The 16,920-nt window shown below is 34.2% G+C and overlaps 1 protein-coding gene across 1 annotated transcript in view; it reads left to right on the forward strand.

The window, feature by feature from the left end:
• Positions 1-15,438, forward strand: part of LOC127129543 (uncharacterized) — a 34,954-nt gene extending 19,516 nt beyond the window's left edge. The window contains exon 3 of the mRNA XM_051058699.1: positions 15,267-15,438. Within this exon, the coding sequence (XP_050914656.1) occupies positions 15,267-15,438 (172 nt within the window). The remainder of the gene's footprint in view (positions 1-15,266) is intronic.
• Positions 15,439-16,920: the final 1,482 nt, after the last annotated feature.

Genomic DNA, 16,920 nt, shown 5'->3' on the forward strand with positions numbered 1-16,920 from the left:
TAGGATAGAAAACCGAACTTAGGGTTAACGATGCATGACAACATTAGGCTCGAGTCTCAGCTCCCTAGTTGTGTATCTTTCCCCGGTTTCTGGTTAGCAATTTAGTCCCTTTCAGGGGAACTACATCGCCCTGATCCTCGTGCCAGACGAGGTATGTAGGCAGGTGGTCGTGCGAGACCACTCCGGGCAACCTTTTTCTTTTTTGCGTGTGTTTACTTGTTATCTGATTATGTATGTTTGGGTTCGGATGCCGACGTAAGCCCAGGATTGGCTGTCGAGCTCCATGTTTGCCCTTTTGAGTGTGTTTTGGTTCGGATGCCGACGTAATTCCATCCAGTGGTTGTCGGGCTCCATGTTTGCCACCCTTGTTTGTTTTTGTTGTTTTGTGTTGTTCGGCGGGCGTAAGCCGAACTACAGTGGCTCTGATTCTTGTTCCAGACAAGATATGTAGGCATAAGGTGCGATACCTTACCGAGCCCCTTCTTCTTAACCCCACCTGTGTGATCCGGTAGCGTGTGTGTGTGATGTATGTTTATAGCAACCTTATCTTTCTAGAGCGTGGATCCCGTCGAGTACGACGGACGTGAGGGGTGCTAATACCTTCCCCTCGCGTAACCGACTCCCGAACCTTTTCTCTCTGGTCGCGAGACCATGTCTTTCCAGGTTTCTCTGAGCGTTTCCTTTCCCTATCTTGGGATAAATAACGTTTAGTGGCGGCTCTGTGTGTTTTTATTTTTAGGCTCGCCGGTTGATTTTTCGCAGGATGCGACACTGATCAAGACTTGGGAAGATGGCTTGCACTATGTAACCACATGCTATGCAATATGAGATGCCTAATGTCCTAAAATGATATGCAAATATGTTAATGCTAGTCCCAAGAGAGGAGGGCAAATTTTGAGGTGTTACAACAGGTTAATTAGCCAACACTGCACTCTTGCATGCAACAACATAATGTCCAAGCTCGATACAATTGGATCATCCAAGAGAAGCAGACGCTTCTCCCCCACTTATTTCATTCCCAACCTGCAATGGAGAATAAAACAAGCATCGACAGTGTTCTCACACACATGTCGCATACTAGGGAATAAACATAATTAAACAACCTGGCCGGACGGGCCGACCTGCTTTGATACCACTAATGTAACACCCCTTTTTCTACCCCAAAATACTTAACATATAATCAGAGTAAATAAGCACGCATAAAAACAAAAGGGCGTCACATCGACGTTTTCAAAAACTAAAAGCTTTCAAAAACCAAACATCATTCATCATCAATATACAATACAACTGGTCATTTAAAATAACACATTTCAATTATCATGAATATTCAAGAATATGCGTTCGCAGTGGAAAATAATGAATACTCATGTATTTCATAAAATGATCCATGTCCCATACCATGATCATCTCTCAATAATCTCCTCAAGGTAAAATAAAATCATAACCAAAATATTTGGCACTATGGCCTCTCAACAGCAATTGCAAATAAGCATGTTCACAAGTAATAACATAATACTTATCCAAATAGGATACGAGTTCAATACTACTAATCTACCCCGTGTTACATGACCAGAGCATTGACTCATTACCTAGTCTCTAAGCTAAACACGGAAGCTCTCCGGCTAGATCTCGAATGAGCTACCTTCCACTTACTTCAGCAATACTACTCTGGAGTATCTGCACGATGCCATGTAAAGCATCATTCCAACAGAAGGGTGAGAATTCAAATTATTATGAAGAAGTATAATAAGACACAATGATTAAATCAACAATTAACGGAATTCATCACACCTTGTATAACCATGCAAATAATACTAACCAATATTTATTTCACAGGTTTCAAGCATACATCAAAACTCAAGGAGTATAATATTCAAATCCAATATTATATTCCCAAATATACACACAACTACAACTATCACATAAGCACATATTTTTCCAAATTATGTATCCAAACATCACCAAATTCAATTACCATATCTCATACACACCTCACAATCACATCAATGCAAACATTCAATTATCACATAACTCTAATGTGACTCAATGCAAGACATGTGACTCTATGCATATGGTACCGCAATGTGAACCCAACGTTTCACCGCTTTCCGATTCAATATCTAGAATCCAAGCCACTACGTCTATTTCCAATTAAGGATCAACGTCTGCTACGCCTATTTCCAATTAAGGATCAACGTCAATGTGAATCCACAGTTTCACCGCTTTCCGATTCAATATCTAGAATCCAAGCCACTACGTCTATTTCCAATTAAGGATCAACGTCTGCTACGCCTATTTCCATTCAAGGATCAACGTCTATGTGAACCCACAGTTTCACCGCTTTCCGATTCAATATCTAGAATCCAAGCCACTATGTCTATTTCCAATTAAGGATCAACGTCTGCTACGCCTATTTCCATTCAAGGATCAACGTCTAATACCATGTGAACCCACAGTTTCACCGCTTCCACCATGAAGCCGACCATGCCATGAATGAATGTACAAATACCAACAACATATGCAATTAAGATCATCTCTACCATCTTAACATTCCACATATCACCATAATTCAACTCTATGAATTATCCACCAATGGTACATATACACATTCATAACAATATATCATTCACAAATATAGGCTAATTATCAACTACGCACACTTAGATTGCAATTCAAAATAAATACAACTTTTAAAATCTCAATTTTTCATTTTTCAACAGTGGTAACCGATTAACGCTCGGTGGGTAACCGATTAACATAAAACAGAATCAATTTCCTGCGCAGATTTTTAAGCAAGTAACCGGTTAACGCTCGATGGGTAACCGGTTAACATAAAACAGAATGTAGAATTTTCTGCGTTTTTCATCGTTGGAGGACTTTCGGACCTCCGATTTCGATTCCGTAAAAAGTCAAACGTTCAGAAAATTATAACTCATACAATACTTCAAGTATATAACGTTAATTTGCAGTTTTAACACAATCAAATCACCACAAATCAAGAATACTCATCAAAACCTAACAATTTCAAACAACCATACAAAATTAGGGATTTTAACCTAAACATACTTCTATCCATTGACCCAATCATACTAACCCATAATAATAAGGATTCTCCCCCTTACCTCTTCAATTTTCTGGAAACCCTAGCTTCTCTCTTGTTCTTCCCCTCTTCTCCTTACTTTTCCTCTTCTCTTTCTCTATTGCCGTCAAATGATCAAAATAATCCTACTCCTCACTCTCCTCACCTCTTATATACTAATATTCTATTTGGACTTAAAGAATGATACCTCTAATTTAATTATTAGGCCCAATAAGACCTAGTATTATAATATCTCTGTTTAATTCAAATAAATTAAACCAACTCAATATGCACACCAAGTTAATTAATTCAATTATTCATTATATCTCATATCAACTAAATAATTAATTAACACACCAAATCAATTAATATAATCAATTAATTACTTAACACTCCAAATAAATAAAATATAATATAATAATAATAATATAAGAAATAATTACTAAAATTGGGTTGTTACACCTCTTCTCAACTGATACACATGGGCGACAATTGGATTTACTGCATCATGTGCCCTAGCCAATCCAATTGACGCCTCCATTCTATTTTTAAAAGGAGTCGCCAATTGGATTGACGCTTCCTCCTAAAAATGGAATACTTTGAGAAATTTTTTAAAACCAAGATTATTTTGGGAATTTTCTTAAAAAATGGGATTATTTTCGTAAAAAATTCAGAAAAAAATGCTAGTGAAAGAAAAAATATTAGTGCAATACATGTTTTTTTCTTTTTACTCAAAGTATGGTTTATGCCGTAAATCACTGTTAGTGTATTATGATTTGCTTCAAATTTTCATTCAAAAGATTTTTAAAAATTGTAGTATTAATAAACTACATAATTATCTTTTAACTGAGTTGTTTAGTGAAAGACCATTTTCTATGTAATTGATCAAATAAACTCTTAGATGTTGGCATGTTTGTGGATGCTTTCAAGAGTGTGGAGTTTCTCAATGTTATTCAAATTTTGACATCTGCAAATAATTTTTATGGTGGGTGAGTCTATTGAGAACAAAAGGTTTTAACTATAATTTGACCCCATTAATGAACGGTTGGATTAACCCCTTAATTTAGTTAGTCTTTAGATCGGATACCAAAAGAATAAAATAAAAATAATTGACATAAAAAATATTGTTTCATATAGTAATGATATTGATGAAATATTTTTTCTTTATAATTTTCTTTCTTTTCAACAATTGTTATAATAATAATAATAATAATAATAATAATAATAATAATAATAATAATAATAATAATAATAATAATAATAATAATAATAATAATAATGATGATGATGAGATAAAGTGGCTCAATTCCATGGAAATCTGAATTTTACAAATGAAACAAGCAAATACATTTGACCTAACAAGAGAAAACTAATTTGAATTCCATATCTTAAGAACGTTGTCCTGACACAGAAACTACCCCTATAAATCATCTCAAAAATAAACGCATCAAAGGATAAGAGTTTTAAGAGGAGTTAAACAAGATGACGGTAAATTAGGAGAGTTTAATAAGATGACGGTAAATTCTCTATATTTGTTAGGAGGAGTTAAGCAACTCCAATATATCACCTTGTTTTTTTCCACCTCTCTAAAAGATGTGTTGTCGTAATAAAAAAGGAGTATAATGTGGATCTATATGCTTGCATGTATAAAAGATTGTAATTGATAATCATATGTTAATCACGATAGTTTTGATGATGACTCTGATGTTCGATGGAATCGTGTTGCTTGATCATGATGATCACTGGTGATGATATTCATCCTTAAAGTTCTCAAGCCTCGTTAGGGAGAAGATTCAAGGTTTTTGTGAAGCGCTAAAATCAAAGATAATGCAGCAAGAAACATAAAACTTCAAAGTTGTGAAAGAGATGAAGTGTGAAAGCTCGTCTGGTCGATTGAGCGTTTTGCATAGTATATGAGTGATCAGAGTATTGTAAATATGTTAGAGTAACTCACAAGTTACTAAGGCAACTCTCACACACTTACCAAACGTTTTTTAGGACCCTCTCATTTTGATAAAATAACCATATAATGTTTTTCGCAAGGTTGATTACTAGCTCATATAATTCTTTATGAGTGAAAATTATGCTAAAGAATCAATTATCACTTAGGGATAATCAATTATCACTTTAGGAATGCCTCATAATCGACTATTAGGACTTATAATTGATTAGTAACAACCTAATTTGAAAATATTATATATTTATACTACATAACCAATTATCCTTATTACATAATCGATTATGAGCATTAAAAAACTCATGAATTATTTTTTTAGCTATACTTTCTCCTAAATAAGGAGGGTGCCACCTCACTATTATACATACCAGAATTCACAATTCTCTCTCTCTCTCTCTCTCTCTCTCTCTCTCTCTCTCTAAAAGTTTTAGTGCCTTTGTGAGTAAAACACATTTGTGAGGTTTTAAGTTATACTGGTGTTCACTTGTTTTTATCAAGAGTGTGGTTATCTTGAGAGTTTCTCTTGTTTGATTGTTGAGATTATTCTGGTAAAACCTCTATTTGATTTCCGATATCTAATCGAATAAAATATCATTCTTGGTTCATGAGCTTAGCATGTTAAAAGCTCCATTTTAGTTTGAGAGATTGTCCTATTAAAATCTATCAGTCGATTGTAAGAAGGTTTGTGGGCATAACATGTTAAAAGCTCAAAGATATTATTTTAGTGGAACTCTCAAGATGAATTTATTGAGGAGAGGAGTAGTCCAATAGATCGCTCTAACCTCTAAATCCTGGTGCAATCTCTCTAAACTCTTTCTCTTTACTTTCAATTATTTTTTTCCCTTTATATTTATGTCTTTTCATTTTTCGCTATTTTTATCTATGCTTTTTTAACTATATTAACTCAAACCCTTGTTTTAAGTAATTAAATTTGAATTAATCATAATTTATGAATACTATAATACACCTTCTATTTGGAGTCACTTGTTCAACATCTTTTTGGGAAAATGAAGAAAGAAGAGTCATCAGATTTCTAATCACTAAATGCAAATTCGTTTACAAGTGCATAATGGGGATACCGACATTGGCATAATTATGTGTAGTGTCTTCAACTATCTATATGAAGACAAAATTTAACACCACCACCTAGAAGGTTTATATGCTCAAAACATAATTTGAGGAGTCTTCCACGTGTTTTCTAGCATTATTGGCAAAGTATAAACCATCAAAGGAGAATAAGGCCCTCATCCTAGTATCTAGAGGGTCGATAGAGATAAATTCACGGTAAGAGAAACAACCCCTTCAAAAGGAGGAAAAGGACAATGAGTAACTCCCATAAGAGGAAATAAGAATGGTAGAGCATCTAAAATCCAATGGAGAGTTCACTGAAGTGGTCATTAGGAATGATCCCATGAAGGTCTTCAAGATTGAGGTTGGCTTACCCAAGTTTGAACAAGACCAGGTTGTCAAATGTCTATAAAAGAATGGATATTTGTTTGCTTGGCCAGCTAAATAAAAGTTAGGCATAAGTCCTGAGGTTTTCTACCATGCACTGTCTTTGTAGAGGAATGTGTCGTACATGGCCCAACACCGCCAAAAATAGTCAGAAGAGAAGACATAGACAACTAAAAGTGTTGTCCAAAACCTCTTGAAAGTCAATTTTATAACTGGAGCTAAGTACACAACCTAGTGGTCTAACGTCGTACTGGTGAAAAAGAAAATAAGCAATGGTCCATGTGCGTCAATTATTTTGATGTGAACTAAGATTGTCCCAATGACACACCCCAACCAAACACCAACAAATTGATGGATAACTCATTGAGATTCAAACTTATGAAATTCATCGATGTGTACACAAGTAACAATCAGATCCCAATGAACCCAGATGAATCCAGCAAAACAATATACATGATAGACGCAATGAACTTTGGTTACAAGGAAACGCACTTCGATCTCAAAAATGTGAGGGCTATTTACTAGCAGATGATGAACAATACTTTTAAAGACCAGATATGTGACATGTTGGATATGTACATGGACTGTATGGCTTTTTTATACAATGAAGAAGTGGATCACATGGTCCATGAGGTTTAAAGACACAACATGCACTTGTATCCGGACAAGTGCATGTTTTGTGTAAAAACCATGAAGTTTTTGGGATACTTGGTAACTCATGAGTCATAAACGGGATAAACCTCTAATCGGAATGTTAATTTTCATTTCAAGATTCATCTCTAGATCCGCTTACCCCATGTTGCAGTTTTATAAACTATTGAAAAATAAGACAACCTTTGAGTGAACCATAGAATGCGATACTGATTTATCTAAACTCAAAGAAGTATTATCCCAACCGCTCATCCTAGGCCGACCTAAGGTAGGCAAAAACCTTTTTGTTTATTTATATGTATCGGCAGAAGTTGTAAGGGCCCGTTGATGCAATATAATGAGTCTTCTAAAAAATACCAGTTTATTTCATTGAGAAAGTGATACAAGAACCAAATGAACGAAACCAAAAGATAGAAAATATTGCTTTATCCTTCATAATAATGACCTAAAAGCCAAGGCGTTATTCTCTAACATATTTCATTATAGTTAGGACAAACGACCCAAGACAAATCCTTTTCAATCCAAATTTAACAAGTAGAATGACAAAGTGAGTCGTTGAGATCTCCAAATTTGATATCTCTCCCCATACAAATCACTCTGAGCCAAAATGCTAGCCAGATTTATTACATAAACCACATCAAAGGAACCATATGCACCTTCCTGGTAGACTTTATTCGTGGACAGTTCTTCCAATGTTAAAATAAGTGGGGTTGGGATCCTTCTAGCAAGTGATAAAAATCTTACCATGAAGGTTACAATAAGGTTCAAATACCCAACTTCCATTAATCAAGCAAAATTGTAGCTTGACTAGTTAAATTGTGTATTAACCTCAACATGGGGACATATGGATGATTGTTAAAGCTGATTTAAAATCGGTCCCTTTGTAAGACCCTAATTTTGATCCTAAGATCCCTCATGATATCTCATCATTTGCATTGGCTTTGGGATCACACCTTGGTATCCTCCTTACCTATCATTCATTGGGTTTGTATTGGGAGATATAACCAAGCACTTTTGATTGTATCATACTTTGTTTTTGTTTTTTTACTAACCAAAATGCCAACAATATATCTAGTGTAGTTTCATTTGTTTTGTAGGTAATGTATGCATCCACATGTGGTCTATTAAGCTCAGATCTAGGATGTGACACCCTCGGTGCAAGATATAAATCAAGGAAAGGTTCACATTGGTTCTGAGCATCATATATGGATCCCCGTGTTCTTTATTTGTCATTTTGATCAAGATTTCATCAAGAGTTTGAAGCTTGTTTGCCTTGGAAGCCCTAATTCATTCGGGTATCTTGTGTGATTTTCTCAGCAAGTTTCTTCAAAAATTGGTTAAAGATATTAAGGGATACTCCACTATACTTCATATCAAGCATATATGATTGTCCATGATCACCAAAGAGAAAAATAACTTCAAGTTTGCAAGTTGGTTCAAAGAGGTTGACCAGAGAAGTCAACTGGTCAAATCTAGGGTTCCCTAGACCCTATCTCCTACAATTTTTATCATATGAAAATTATTCTAAGATAAAATTTACTCTATGACATTACAAATAACTTTCATGTTGTCATCAAGAGCTAATTTTACTTGTAAAGTCATTTTTTATGGTGAAACATTATAGGTTATTTTGTTTGTGCACTAGATAGAAGGTCAACTTCCAAGAATCATAACTTGCTCATTTTTTTTATATGAATGTCATCCAAGTTTCATGATCAATTTCAAGATATATTCTCCAACTTTTCTTCTTTTAGAAATGTCATATTCTACTTGCAAGGGCATGTACCAAGAGGAAACATTATAGGTCATTTTGGGCCATCATCATTGAACAAGCAATTTTCCTCAACTTCTAAAATCCATAACTCCCTCATTCAAGATTAAAATTGTGTCAAATTTGTGACCATATTGAAAAGGATTGAAATAGCTACAACTTTGAAGAATAAACCAATTTCATTTGAAGCTCATAGCAAAAGTTATTCAAGGTGTAAAAAGTGGTCATTTAAATTTTAACTTAGAAAATTTTCAGTTATGTTTGATTCTTCCAACTTCCACCTCAAAATGAATCATTATCCAAGATCTAAATTGAAAAAGTTTCAACATCAAAGTTGTTCCCCTTCATGTTATCTTTCCAAAAAGTTCAAGATCATGGCATTTGGATTTTTTTTAGTGACTTGTGCATGCGTGTAATGCAAGACCTCATTTGGAAACTTTCATGACCAACTTTCAATTAACAATGCATGGCTTCATGTTAAGGCTTCAACATCATTTGCACACAATTTGGGAATTGGATCACATCACTTTTAGGCCTTGTTTCATGCCTATGCAACCATGCACACCCTATTACTATTTTTGGAAAAAATTTGAAAGTGTGTGGAAAGTAACTTGCAAGCCTATAAATACATCTCCTTCTGCTCATAATCAGGGACTCCTTTGCCCAAGCTTTGATCTGCAACACTCCCACCCTCCATTGATAGAATAACCTTGAGGATTTCACTTGAAATCAGGTTTCATTTCCCCTTCTGTTTTGGGATTGAAACTCCAAGGGTTCAAGCTCTTTTTGCATCCAATTCACTTCCTACAAGATTCTCCCTAAATTCTCCATCATTTCTCTTGATCTTTGATTGTATGAAGTTCTACCAATGTAGGAAACAAGATTGAGTTGCTTTAAGGTTAAATCAAAGCAACTCAGTTCATACACCTCGTTTTTTCAATTCCACATATCTTCTTATATATTGTGAATTGAGAAAAATGGAGGTCAGATTCGTGCTCTCCGTCATTTTTCCTTTAAATTAGTATATAGATCTTAAATTTTGGTAAACTTTGGTGGTGGACCAGTCCGGTGAGGTCCACCAGAGAAGATGATCGGAGCCCTAGCTCCGGTGGTGTGTTGGCTTCATCCCATCCATCTGATCTTGGTCCAATGTTCTAATCATGGCCCTTGGTTTGAATTACTTTTGTTCCAACGCGTTTGACTTGGTGCATGATGGAACACGTGTGGCCATCAGATCTGCCACCTCAATTAATGAGGGAGATCTTATGGTCCTTGTTTTTTCTATTTTTATTTTAAATTCTGATTTTATTTCTAATCAGCTTATTTTGTTTAATTCATATAAATTTCATTTTTAATCCAAAAAATATGGGACTTTCACCAAAAATCTTTAAATATTTTCCTCTTCCATATTTTGAGTTAAAATCATTTTTTGGATTAATTTTGATATTTTTTATGGATTAAATGATTTTTTGACTTGTTTTTAAATATTTTTAAATACTTCTGACTTTCCAAAAATTCTCAAATTTTTTTGTCAAAGGTCTTTTAACCTTGTTTGACCTAGGATAAATCCCTTGGCCATATATTTGGTGATTTGAAGGGATTTGAGGTTTTTCCCCTTTTAAAATGCATTTTTATTTCATTTTTAAATTGATTTTTAATTGTTTAAATATTTAAAAATATTGTTGAGCCATTTGATTGACCTTGTGATATTTCATCTTTTGTTTGGCCTTGATCATGGTTGATTTGAACTTCTATTTGATCAATGTCGCTTTCCCTCTTTATATTCATCCCTCTTCTTTCCCAACATCATTGACCAATGATTTCTCTACAAGTCAAATGCTAGTTGATTCATCAATGACCTTGTGTCAGATGAATCAACATGTGCCTGATTGAGATAGATCACTCCCATTTTATTTTTGTGTGTGGTATGTTTTAGAAGCTTGGTTCTTTGTACCATGTCTCTAACATCCATTAACACCAATATTTCATTGCCCTGCCTCAGATAGTTGTGACTTCTACATAAGTCCAATTATGATTTCTTAACATAAAGCTAAATCTATCCCAAAAGGCATAGTATTCTTGTACGTGAGATTGCAAGCCTCTCATTCTTCATGGCATTGTGTGAAGACTTAACCTTTTTTTCATTTGTGAGAGCTAGTGGCATAATTTTTTATTTATCCAAGTTTGAGCCCTTCTCCCAGATGATGTCTTGGTTCATGTCTTCATACTTGTGAATGAATGGTTGAGTGTTCTCCAAGGAATGACTTAAACAATTGAATTCTTCGCTAACATTTGACTAGCTTCTCTTTATTATTGCTTTAATTTTATGCCATTTACTTAATGCAATTTAAACTCTAGCACCTTTATCATTCATTTCCATTTATATTTCATGCAAGATGTTTATGTTTCATTCATCTTCATTTTGCTCACTTGAGCCATATCTCCGTGATTGTATATATTGTGTGCTTTTGATTTTGTTTTGTTTGTGATCTTAGGATCTTAAAATACCTAATAACAACAAAACCCTAAAAAATATGTTGATGGACTGTTGGACCTCTGCCCTTGACTTGATCTGAACTCTTGGACTTAGAGTAGGCAACTATCACATACTTTGAATGACTTAGCCAATACCATTATTTGAGACTGAGTTACCTTGACTGTGCCATTCATCTGATGCAAGCCTTGAATTTCCCTTAGTCTATCTATTACTTTGTCTATATATGCTCAATCTGTTATACTGTTATTATTGTTGTTGTCTGATGATTGTTTCTCTAAGTTTGCCACAAGGAATATTTCATCTGATACATTTGAAGACAATGAAGATTGATTGCTTTTGGAATGCTTGCTTGGATTTGGGTTATATTTATTTGATGCCTTGGTCTTCATTATTATTTGCTTGGACGTTGCTTATGATTGTTTCTTACTCAATAGTCCAAAGGAAATGGGTTTATATCTGACATTCTTGTCTTGTGGATTGCTTCCCATTGATCAGATCTTTTCAACTCTGAATTTTTAAATTTCTATCTAGGATGGTCCCTTCATCTCATCCTCTTCTTCTTAAATTTATAAATCTCCCCCTTCTTTTAAAAACTTTCTTTGTTTGTGTTTTCAACTTATACATGTTTTAAATGAGTAGAAACTTTGGCCTTATGCCATTGATTTTCAAAACATTTTCTTAATCAACCTCGTAAATAAACTTAATCATATTGGCTTAACTTTCAAAAATACAAAAGAACTAACAACCTCATTTAATCTTTGGTCATTTTGTGCCCTTTTTCTTTTAAACTTTTGTTAAAATTAATCCAACAATTTCTTTTGAAATTTTTACCACGAACTACGGGGTTTTGATCCCTCATTTTTATGTTTGTACGTATGCATAAGACTGAAGGTCTTGTCAAATACGAAAGTATGATAAATAAATTTTTTTCTCATTCCCCCATTCCATTTTTATCAAACATATTTTCAACTAAAGCACTTGCACACAAAAAAGGCTCCATAGGAGTACTTAGGACACTTTTAGTGCTAATACCTTCCCTCTGTATAACCAACCCCCTTACCTGTAATCTCTAACATTTTATTAGTTTCGATTTGAAAACTTCTTAACCTTGGGATTTGTTCATACTCTCCCCCTTTCCTTTGGAAACAATAAAAGCACGGTGGCGACTCTGATTTTTCATTGACATCGGGTTTATCCATAGCTCGATAGTCACGAATGCACCGTTACACCCTTCATAAGCCATATGGGAATACTAGGCTAAAGGTACAACCATACAACAAAATTTAGTAAGTGTGAAAGCCATGATGGCTAAGTTGAGCAAGGTGGAAATCTTGAATATTCTTAGAGAACAAAAAGCAAAGGCGCACCCCCTATCCAAATTATTCAATCATAAGGAAAAATATTGCCATAAAACAGTGATTCACAAAACATTAATACCCCCCCCCCCCCCCCCAATATTAGCCACAAAGTAACTCCTTAGGAGAGGCGAATGGGAAAATCAAATCTCATAGTTGGATGGCCCATATCACATGTACATCACAACATGGGAGCTACCAAAAGGAAGCAACAAAAGTCTGAAGGTCTGCATGTTCATATTCATTGGTGGAAGTCCATAAAGGATTCACAGACCAACACCTGAGAGGGAGATATTTAGGTAATAAGATCTTGAGAGATTGTTACTACTTTATGGAAATGAATCATAATGTCAAATAACACATTCAGTAGTTCCATAAGTTTTAAAAGAATGAGGATGTACATATCACTTTATTGGTGATGATGAGTTACACATCCTCTCCTTGGTTGTTCTCCTGGTGATAGATGGATGCCTTAGGTAATTTTTCAATGACCCTCATCCAATTATTTAATTATATTCATTGACTATTTCACATAGTGGGTTGAGGCAAAACCTCTAGTGAATATAACATGGCATACTATCCTCCATTGTTTCAACTGAAACATTACCACCATGTTTGGCATACGATAGGCCATGGTAACTGAAAATGGTACATAAATGAAGTTCTATTAATGGGCCTTGGACAAAGGTTGGAAATCATAAAGGGAAACTAGGTCGAGGAACTTCCTCATGTCCTATGGGCATATATAATGGCATTGAAATCCTTCATGAAGGACACACCTTTTTGAATTATGTATGATATTGATGACGTGATCTCTATTGAGATAGGGGAATTAAGATGAATGATATTACCCTTAATTATAGAGGAAGGTGAATAAAGAAATATGCATGGAATAATTAGATCACCTAGAAGGGTGTAGAGACTGTGATGTACTAAGTGAAGCTCTAATAAAGTGTATAATGGCGTCAATGTACAACAAGAAATCTATCCCACCAGATTTTACCCCAATGAACCTTGTACTAATAAAGGAAGATGTATGAAAGATAAACGTCTCCAAGGGAAAGTTGACTCTCGATTAAGAAGGAATGTATTGATTTTCACTAGAAATGGGATATGGGTGTATACATCAGGGAAGTTGGTTGGAAAGCCGATTTCCATGACATGGAATGCAACAAAATTGAAATACTTTTGCAAATAGTTTCTAAAAAATATTTTAATCACACCTTTTAACCTTACCAAAGGTATGGGAAAAAAGCACAACCTATCCCATAAAAGAGAACAAAGGCAAGTCCCAAAATGTCACTAGACTCCATAATTTCTCCAGAGATCAATGAAAAGTTTGTGTTAGGGTGGGCATAAACCTCTTCTCTTTCTAATGACTTCTGATACACCTTTATGATGAGTCTTTCCTTTTATAAGACATGACCCACCTCATATGGTTAGTTGAATAAGGTAAAGACAATTCAAGAGAGGTTATGGTCAGAGAAGGATCAACAACAATGACGGAATGCAAACTTACTTGAGAGGTCGTTACATCAAGACCCATTGGGGATACAACATCTTCAGTAGGCAGGTTGGCTTATGAAGGATCAACTTTCGTATATTTTATTGTTGTCCATGTTATCTATAAAAGAAATCAAAATAGTTAGTAGGAATTTTGAAATTGGTTATTTTTAAATGTCAAAAAATGAGCTAATGATCTTAATTGGATCCTTCTTTATAAGGGATGTCACAAAGTATCATTTATATATATATATATATATATATATATATATATATATATATATATATATATATATATATATATATATATATATATATATATATATATATATATATATATATATATATAATGGTTTTTTCCTTACTTTCCTCTGTTTTTATTTCTACATATGCACCCTTATCAAAACTACTAAAAAACATATTCTATAATATTCCAACATATTTTTTCTCAACATAAACAATGTTCATATCATCAAATAGTAATGTTACTTTCACCCTCTTGAAGTGAGGTGGGTCGCAACAACGAGTGAACAACACTTCACAAATAGGCACGTCAGGACCAATGGGTATTTTCTCTCATATTTTACATGTGGTCTAATAGACAATATCGATTTTGGATCATATAACCACATACCAAAATTTAAAGACTTTAAGGGATTCAATAAAGTCTTCAAAAGTTATGGAAGACTATTTGAAGAAAATCAGTCCATATGGGGATGCAACACGATATAAAGTAAAAGAGAATGTGAATAAGAAAGACTCGATTGATTCTTCAACACACATATAACATTAGTGGAACAACATATGGAAATCACAAATATATGAAAGTCTATCACACAACAATTTTATTACCTAAATTTGTTGATTTTAAGTACTTCTAATATTAATGCATTTTAGTTTTGTAGGTTTTAATAAAGAATCCGAAGATTCATGGAAAAGACGAAACTATGTGGAAATCATTATGATCTGACAAACTTTATAGTGTATCAATGTGAAAGTTACGATGAAGCAACAATGAGAATGATGGAATATGAAGAACAGAGGAAAGACATAGAAAACTATAAAAGTCATGCAAATCACTGGGAAAATATATCTTACAACAAGGGAATTCAACGTCTAAAGGCCAAAGTGTTAGACAATGGCAATGATCTAGAAGGGAGGGTTGAATAGATAGCCAAATAACATTTTGTTATAAAAATTCTGCTTTGAAAAATAATTTTCTATGGCAAGCAGAAACGAATTTGGATCGACTCTTGTCTATCTAAACTGTTATTGGTAAGATCGGATATGCGTACAAACCGTAATATAAAGTATGCTAAAGATGAGAAAATCCAATCAATAAGATCAATATAGTTTGTTTGAATATAAACCACATTTAAGATAAACGATTTCCAATAAGAAGTAACAAATAAAAAATAAACTTGACAGTAATTTCTTCGAACACTTGATTTGCAGTAATTTTATCGAACACTTGGTGTGCAATACACCAAGCTTGATTCTCTTTGCTTTGAAGTTACAATATATCAATTGCATGGTTTTACATAAATGGTTTTAAACAGTTCAACACAACCATAATTTTCAACAATTCAAATTACACACTAAGTGTGACCAAAATCTAAAAAGAATTTTGTGTGTGTGTGCGTGAGAGAGAGAGAGAGAGAGAGAGAGAGAGAGAGAGAGAATACAAATATTTGTTTAGGCAGTTCCCCAATTGTCCTCACTATGTGTACGTCTCCCCTCAATTTGAAATCGATTTGAGATGTTGTAATTAACCTTTGCATTATCAGTTTACAAGAGAAATAATAGAAATTCAAACTCCAAACCCTATGTTTGATGTTGATCCTGGCTCATTCTCTACCCTTGATCTTAGCAAGATCAAGTCACACAAGATCTCCAATATGATCCTCCAATTACCGCTACTCTTTTGACCGAACTTTTTGTCCTTCAAAGCTTTCACTCAATTGAATCCAAATTGTGAAATCTTGCCCCAAACCTTTTAATTGATCCTCTAGTTACAGCTACTCCTTTGCAAGAATCCCCATTCTTCAAAGCTTTCGCTCAGCTGAATCCAAGTTGATAAGACTTGTGCAAAAACCTTCAAATAAACCCTTGATCTTGGAGTAAAAACCCTACAGGTTTTATCCTTGAAACCCCCAAATAAAACCTCAAATCAATTTGATTACACAACCCTAAATTGGATCTTATCAAATTATTCTTGCGAATAAACAATAAAAAATGATTATGTGTAGTTGATGAATGTGTCAAGAGAGGTTGAAGACGATGGGAATTCTTTGTATCTTCCAGGTTTCAATCTATGAAATGATGCATGAATGAGTATTTATATGTATGTGTATGTGTAGAAAAGAAATTAGTAAAAACAGATCTTTAGCCAAAATGCCATTTTGGAAAATTAGTTTAGAATGTATTGACTCTAAACTCAAATGAGTAAATACATAAGTTGAATGAGTCAATACGAGACCAAATAGAGTCGATATGTTGGAGGTAGTAGTAAATTTGAGAGAAGAATGTTTTAGAATGAGTCGACTCCAAACACGGGAGAGTCGGCCCATTTGCTTGATGTATCGACACATCCCTTCAATGTATCGATACATTGAAGGCAATGCCAAGTCTTTGAAAACACCTTTCAGATTG

This window comes from Lathyrus oleraceus, chromosome 3, assembly GCF_024323335.1.
Source record: "Lathyrus oleraceus cultivar Zhongwan6 chromosome 3, CAAS_Psat_ZW6_1.0, whole genome shotgun sequence".
In the NCBI taxonomy this organism is placed as follows: domain Eukaryota; kingdom Viridiplantae; phylum Streptophyta; class Magnoliopsida; order Fabales; family Fabaceae; genus Lathyrus; species Lathyrus oleraceus.